At 53.0% G+C, this 8074-nt stretch overlaps 1 protein-coding gene across 1 annotated transcript in view; it reads left to right on the plus strand.

The window, feature by feature from the left end:
• The window catches only part of POLR1A (RNA polymerase I subunit A), an 82144-nt gene extending 78810 nt beyond the window's left edge, over window positions 1–3334 (plus strand). The window contains exon 34 of the mRNA XM_002709657.5: window positions 44–3334. Coding sequence (XP_002709703.2) covers window positions 44–144 — 101 coding nt within the window. The 3' untranslated portion in view covers window positions 145–3334. The remainder of the gene's footprint in view (window positions 1–43) is intronic.
• The last annotated feature ends 4740 nt before the right edge of the window (window positions 3335–8074 follow it).

Genomic DNA, 8074 nt, shown 5'->3' on the forward strand with positions numbered 1-8074 from the left:
ATCCCCCTCAACCATGTGACGTGCACCCTTGTGTCTCCCACAGGATCCCATGACGAGCTGAGGTCCCCTTCAGCCTGCCTTGTGGTCGGGAAGGTCGTCAAGGGCGGCACGGGCCTATTCGAACTCAAGCAGCCCCTGAGATAGCCACCGCCATGGCCCCGTCTGCTCGGCCTGGAGGACCCGGGTGTGGACGCCGCCAGCCTGGCCTCAGCTCCAGAGGACCAGGAGACATGAACCATGGGCACTTCCAAATGACAGGGCAGAGCACGGCAGTGACTGGGCTCCTCTGGCCTGGGCTGGCTTCCCCAGGAAGTGACGGCATTGCTCATCTCTGCCCCTCGTGTCTCAGGATTATTAACAAGGATCTCCAAGTCCCCTCCGAGGTGGCCGGGGCTTCCCCTGTGCTGCAAATTTTGTCTCTGTGGCAAAATCGCAAAGGCCTGGGGCTGTTCACCGGGAAGAAGAAGGGGAGCAATGCTTCACTGTTGGGGACCCCTCGCACCCCAGCGGAGGGAAGCAAGGCCTCATTGCTGTGAGCAGCCGGTGCTGGCAGCAGGCTTCCAGGGGCTCCTGATGAGGAGGATGGCACACAGCCTGCTGTCCTGCGGCCTGTTCGTCCCAACCACATCTGTCCCTGGAGCAGAGTCCCCACCCAAGGCTTCTCTCCTGAGCTGCGTGTGTGATGGCACAACCCTCCACCTCCCCAGTTTCTGTCCCTGGGGCAGGGTCCTGGCCCTGCTGCCCTGTGCCTGAGCTTCCCTGCCCCTGGAGGCTCTTTCGAGGGGCCCCAGCAGCTCACTGCCACCCAGAAAACCCCGGGCACCACTGGGACCGCTGCGTGCCTGACTGCCCCTGGCTCTGCCCGCAGTTCAGTATCAAGGTCTGTGTTCCTCCCCATAAGCCCTACCCTGTGTGGGGTGGCCAGGGCTCCCTGCACCAGTTGCCCCGGCGTGGACAGAAAAGCAGAGAAGACTTGTACAGAGGCTCTGTGAAGCCAGAGGCTGCTGCTGTTTCTGTCTGATGTTACTCCTGCTCAGGCTTAGTGATAAACATTGCTGGAGCTAACTGCTGAGAGTCAGGACTTGGGTTTTGTTAGCTTCCCCCTGGTTTGCAGTTTCTGCCACCCCGTTTCCCATGGTGGCTACACCATTTACTTTCCTACCAACAGTGCACGAGGACTCGGATTCCTCTCTCCTGGGTCTTTTTTCTTTTTTTTCTCCCACAATAGCCATCCTAATGGGTGTGAAGCGGTACCTTGTGGTGGTTTGATTGGGGCCGTGTTTTAATTGCGTGTTGGGGCCCTTACATAGCCTGCACCTGCCGAGACTCAGGAACCACTTGGCCATTGCTTACCAATCTTAATGTTTTTGAGTTTGCAATTGAGTTGGGTTCTCTAAGAGTCTGGAAACAGGAAAGTCTGGCCCTTAAAGTCTGCGCTTAGGTGGATTTATCCATCAGTGAGTCGCCCTCTTTGGAGAGGCAGCCCCATCCTGGAGGTAACAGGCTGGACCTACTGCCAGCCTCTCGATCCCGGTGCAATCTTACTTGAACCTCAGTCACCAGAACAGCTGCATTGAGCAACATCAGATGTTCCCGTGCCATCCACCACCCACTTTTTCCCAAGTCTGCTCAGAACAGGGGCTGTGCTTGAGCCCCTGCCACCCATAGGGGTGACATGGATGGGATTCTGGGCTCTGTTGCAGCCATTTGGGGAGTGAACCAGCAGATGGAAGGTCTCACTCTGACTCCCCCCTCTGTGTCACTCTGCCTTTCCGATAAATAAATCTTAAAAAAACAGAGGCTGTCAGTTCTGCAGATTGCAACCACCTGGGAAGCCTCCCAAAGGCTGGTTCCAGGGCCTCGCCCAGATGTTCTGATTAACCGATTGATCTGGTTGTTGATTAAATCGGAGGAGTCATTAAAGCTCTCAGGAGAGTCGAGTGTGAAGTGGGAATCCACGGTCATGGTCACTTCCTATGTGGGGATTTCTCAGGTGGTAAGTCACCGGCCCTAGGTTTCTGCAGTAGGACTCTGAGCCGTGTGTGTGCACACCTGTGCGGCAAAGCTCTCATGGCGCCTCATAGATTTGCAATTGCCAATTAATGAGCCTGAGTCTCTCTTCCTATATTTATTTTTTCATTTATTCTGACTTGCACTGCTGACATTTGCCCGTTTTTCTATTAGGGTGTTTCTGTTGCGTGTATTGTTTTAGGTTTTAATTTTTTTTTAAATTGATTTTCCTTTTATTTGGAAACCAGAGGAATAGAGATAGCCCGTCTACTGGTTCACTTCCAAATGCACACAACAGCCAGGCCTGGGCCAGGCTGAAGCCAGGAGCCTGGAACTCAGGATCTCCCTCGTGGAAGTGCTTGAGTAATCTTGCCTCGCAAGGTACGCAAGAAAAGGAAGCTGCATCAGAACTGGAGTAGCCGGAACTCAAGCAAGGTCTTCCAATAGGAGATGTGGGTGTGCCAAGCAGAACCGTTTTTTTTTTTTTTTTTTTTTTTTTTTTTTAAGATTTCATTTATTTGAGACACAGAATTACAGAAAAAGGGAAAAATGGAGAGGTCTTCCATCCCCTGGTTCACTCCCCAAATGGCTCCAATGGCTGGAGCTGAGCCGATCTGAAGCCAGGAGCTTCTGGTTCTCCCACGCAGGGGCAGGGGCCCAAGGACTTGAGGCATCTTCTACTGCTTTCCCAGGCAGAGACTGCTTTTCCCGTAGCAGAGAGGTTCATCAGAAGAGGAGTAGCCTGGGCATGAACCAACACCCACAGCGCCACTCCCAAGCAGCAACTTAACTTCTACACTAAACACCAGCCCCTGTCGTTGATTTTTATAAATCATTATTTGTTACAGATAACCTTTTATCATCTGCATTGAATAGAACAATCCCCTCTTAGCTGTGGTTTCCCGTTCTGTGGCTTTAGTTACCCACAATCAACCAAGGAAACCTCCAACCAGCCGAAGGAACCTCCAAAAGTCTGAAAATATGGGGCTGAAAGATAAGTTTATTGGAGCCGGTACTTTGTTGTAGTGGGTAAAGCTGCCACCTGCAGTGCTGGCATCCCATATGGGTGCTGGTTTGAGTCCCAGCTGCTCCACTTCCATCCAGGCCTGGAAAGCAGCAGAAGATGGCCCAAGTGTTGGGCCCTTGCACCCACATGGGAGACCCGGAATAAGCTCCTGGTTACTAGCTTCTGGCTTCAGATCAGCTCAGTTCCTGCTGTTGCAGCCATTTAGAGAGTGAACCAGCAGATGGAAGACCTCTCTCACTGCCTTTGCTTTTCTGTAACTCTGCCTTTCAAATAAATAAATAAATCTTTAAAAAAAAAGATGAGCTTATTTTGGGGCAAAATATCTTTGAAATCCATGCATAATTTTTTCAGAGTTGACAATTCTCAGGAAGGTTTTGAATACCTCTCATGTGCCAGTGTGCCCAGATGTACCGGAGGGACCATGGTACAAGCCCCAGCAGTCAGGAACAAGATGGAGCCAGCTCTGCCCTTCTTCGTGGCTCCTGCTGGGCCCGGTTGCAAGAACAGATGCCCACCTTTGCCTGGAGCTTGCCACAGGCAGCTGCAGGCCCAAGTGTTTGACACCTGTTAATGTATCCAGTCCTCCCCAGATGCCAGTGAGGGGGATGTGGTTGCACAGTCGCTCCCTGCCTCTTACAGTAGCTTGCTCAAGGGTATCACCAGAGTCTCGGATCTTAGTCCCCTCCCTGTGCCCACCCCTTTGCTTGGACAGACCCAGAGGAAGGGAGTTCCATAGTCAGGGGCTGCCCTGTGTGGAGTGGGGTGTCAGATGCCTCTCCAGCCCAGGAGCACCCTCTGCCCCTGGGAGGCACAGACAGGACTGCTGGGGGTGGGGGGGCTGCCCGTCTCCTGGTTGGGGAGCTGGAACCAATATAATGACCGGCAGTCACACCGAGGAACCGAGAACCCCAAATCCAGGTACAGGTGGAATCAGAAGAGTCTGAGAAAATACTGTGAGGACCGGAATGCGGGTGGGTTAACCCAGAGGAATCTATAGACCAGGGGCCTCCGCGGTGGAGGGGACCTGGGTGTGAATCACATATGTGGCCCCACTTCACAGAGGACAAGGAGGGGGACGGATACCCTAGGGTTGGCGCAAATCCTGATGAGGGCGTCAGGTCTGGGAGTCCCTAGAGCTCTCCCCAGGAAGCTTCCTGCTGCCACCATGAGTTGCTGACTGGTGGACTTAGGGTGGCCAGCTTTGTCCCTGAAAGGGGCCCCTGAGGGGTGAGACCTGGGTCAGAGAGGGAGGGCAAGGGAGGCCACAGGAGTCCTTGGGGAGGGGGAGTCTCTGGGAAGGTGAACCGAACCCGAGGTTCTTGGTGAGAGGCCCAGCCCTGCCTTGGAAGGCACCCTTGGGTGGCCAGCTTGGCCGGGCTTTGCCTGGGTTCTCACAGGGCCTGGTAGGCTACCCAGGCCCCTCACATGGAACACCATGTGCCCCTGCACCTCCCACGAATAGGCTGCCTGACTCAGATGCCTCCATGTCTGGTCACACTGTAGGCCGGGGGCCTGGGTGGCCACCAACCCTCTGGCAGGCCCAGCTTTAGACTTTGGGGATTGGGGTGGGGGGACTGTCTTTCATTCTCTGTCGTCCCAGTTGAAAGTGCTCCATGAGTCAATAAGTGGAGAGTGTGGCAGGGCTCAGGCCCACAAGACCAGAGCAGGAGCAGATTGTTACGGCTGCTTTGGACAGGGCAGGTGGTACCAGCTCCCAGCCTGGACGAGGGAGCAAGGCCTTCCTGAAACAGGTGCACAAGGGGTGTTGTCTCTTCACTCGTGGGCGGTATTTCACTCGTCCCTGCTGGGAGAGAAGGGAGCAGAGCCCAGTGCTCAACCAGGGCCCCGCTTCTGGCGCGTCTCCCAGGGCTGGAGGAAGGTCGGGAGAAACCTGGGGTCATTTCTCGGCCGCTTCGCCAGCGTCTTCCTGGAGGCCCGCCGAGCCCTGGTGTCCCTGCGAGGGATGTCCGGGAGAAGAGGAGCGCTTCCCTGGCCTGCCCTGGGCCATCAGAGGTGCCCTGGGAAGCAGACAGGGCTCTACCCACAAGGCCAGCCTGTTCCCTGACAAGGCCAGTCCTCCAAGAAGGACCCTGGGCCACTCACCCCCCCGCCAGTCTTCTTACTCCCCCACAAAGCTGCTTAGTACTCAGTGCTCCATAAAAATTGAGCTTTTTCACATCTGTTTTCTGCCCATCATGGGTCTTCACTTGTGGGCGCCCAGGGCTGTGCAGCCTGCACGGGGATGAAGGCAGAGGCAGCTTTCTGAAATCTCAGCCCGTGCTGGGCAGCCCTTCTGCCCACCCTGCCTTCCTTACAAACAAAACGGCACTTTCAACCAGGCTGCAATATGCCCATCCACAGTTGACCTAAGCCGATCAAAGAAAAGCCAATTCCTTTGCTCTTGATTGGCCACTGACCTATGAATAGCTCCTGGGAAAAAAACATTGTTCATAGCTGCAGGGGAAGGCCAGCTTTCTCCTCCCTTTCCTGCTGTGCGCGTCTCCGGCACGGTGTACAGCTGGGGGCCATCTTGCTGCCCTTGAGCAGACCAGAGGTCAGCAGAGGGCCAACCAAGGGCCTTAGCATAGACGTTGTGTTGATTCTGCATAGTGCTTTAAAGCTACTATGTCCTCATTACTCAGCTGCACAAGGAAGACTTGTGCCTTTTACTATGTCCCTACATTTAAGGGCAACTGCATGGTCCTCTTCCAACCAGGAGAAGCACCTGGCTCCCGGCTTCGGACCAGCGCAGTGCACTGGCTGCAGCGGCCATTGGGGAGTGAACCAACAGAAAAGGAAGACCTTTCTCTCTCTCTCTCTCTCTCTCACTGGCCACTCTGCCTGTCAAAAATAAAAATAAAAAGTTATGTAAATGTGAGTGAGATCCATGAAGTCCAGGAAAGTCCAAAAGATCAAATACAATTTGTGACCTTATGTGAACAATTTGCTACAATATGCTATCTGGCATACGTTACTACAAGGTTGTAAGTCAAGGATCCTTAGAACCATTACCAGGAGAACTTTCACTACTTCAGGAAAGCCCTTTGCCCTTCTTAGTCAATAGACTTAGAGACTGAATTTTGTGATCAAAATTGGAAAAAAGGTATAGTTTTAACTTACAGTGTACAATAATGGGCATGTAAATATTTGCTGACTTTATCAACAAGTTGACCCAGGGTTTGTCTTCCTAAGGCACCTGTGTCAATAGGTTCCCTTCTGTTGAGGTCCTTCATTAACCATGGAGTGAGGCTTGCAGCCTTGAACTTGAATTAAACTTTTCTAGCCAGGGCTGAATTCAGGAATATGTGACTCATAATTTTCCGTTTCCACCAACTGCTGAGCCAACCTTGGCCTCTGTTATGCGATGGCATTAAACATCTTGATCAGCCTAGCCATGTGGGTTTTCTGTTACTTACAGCCAAATGCATTCTTCACTACCACGGGGGCATCCCAGAAAGCACTTCCTAGGGACAAGTTTCCCTGCTGGGTCTCCGTCATAGATGCTCAGGCCCAATTCCTGGAAGATATGATTGATCCTTCCCTTGCCTCTGCCCTCCCAAGCTACTACCCACCTCCCAAATTATTTTGAATCAGTCCAGTTCTCTCTGTTCTTTGCTCATGGTGGTATCCCAATAGCTCTCTTTCTCATCTCTGCCACGGCCACTGCCGTAGGCTCCCAACTGGTATTGCTGCTTCTATACTCACCCTCCTTGAAGCAGCCAGAGTGAGCTGTGCAGAGTGATTTGGGTCCCCCAGCCTTAAAATAGCCTTAAAATAGTGTGTCTTCTTAGACACATGAGGAGCTTTTTTTTTTTTTTTAAGATTTATTTATTCATGTGAAAGGCAGAGTTACAAAGAGGCAGAGGCAGAGAGAGAGGTCTTCTATCCACTGGTTCACTCCAGAAATGGAACCAACAGCCAGAGGTGGCTGATCCAAAGCCCAGAACCAGAAGTTTCTTCCAGGTCTCCCACACAGACGCAGGGGCCCAAGCACTTGGGCCATCGTCTGCATTCCCAGGCCATAACAGAGAGCTGGATCAGAAGTGAAGAGCCGGAACTCGAACCAGCACCCATATGTGATACCAGCACTGCAGGAGTGGCTTTACCCTCCATGCCACAGTGCCGGCCCCAGGAGGAGCTTTTTAAGTACATAGAAGGTGTCTTAGTTTCCTATTACTGTATAACAAATGATTGCATGCTTAGCAACTTGAATGAACACACGTGTGTGTGTGTGTGTGTTTTGACAGGCAGAGTGGACAGTGAGAGAGAGAGACAGAGAGAAAGGTCTTCCTTTTGCCGTTGGTTCACCCTCCAATGGCCGCCGCAGCCGGCGCGCTGCGGCCAGCGCACCACACTGATCCGAAGCCAGGAGCCAGGTGCTTTTCCTGGTCTCCCATGCGGGTGCAGGGCCCAAGCACTTGGGCCATCCTCCACTGCACTCCAGGCCACAGCAGAGAGCTGGACTGGAAGAGGAGCAACCGGGACAGAATCCGGTGCCCCGACCGGGACTAGAACCTGGTGTGCCGGCACCGCAAGGCGGAGGATTAGCCTATTGAGCCACGGTGCTGGCCCACACGTGTGTTTGTAACCATCCAGTTTCTGTGGGTCAAGAGTCAAGGCACAGTTAAACTGGGCCCTCTACTCAGGGACCTGCTAGGCTGCACTCAAAGTGCTGCCTGGGGCCTTGGTCACACCTGTGGTTCGCCAGCTTTAAGCAGTCCCTTGCAGTGGCTGCCCGCCATTCCCTGGCACCTGCACAGCACACAGCGTGCTCCCTCATCTTTGCTTTTTTTTTTTTTTTTTTTTTTTTTTTTTGTCTCTGACATCCAGATGCTCTTTTTAAAAAAAATGTGATAAAATACACATAACATAAAGTTGGCCATTTTAACCATTGTCAATTGCACCGTTATGGACATTAAGTACATTCCCATAGTTGCCCCCGTCCTGCTCCAGAACTCTTCACATCGAAGAACGGAAGCTCTGCACCCGGTGAACGTGCACCCCCTTCCTCCAGCCGCTGGCAGCCCCCATGCTAGT

The sequence above is a fragment of the Oryctolagus cuniculus genome, chromosome 2 (assembly GCF_964237555.1).
Source record: "Oryctolagus cuniculus chromosome 2, mOryCun1.1, whole genome shotgun sequence".
Taxonomy (NCBI): domain Eukaryota; kingdom Metazoa; phylum Chordata; class Mammalia; order Lagomorpha; family Leporidae; genus Oryctolagus; species Oryctolagus cuniculus.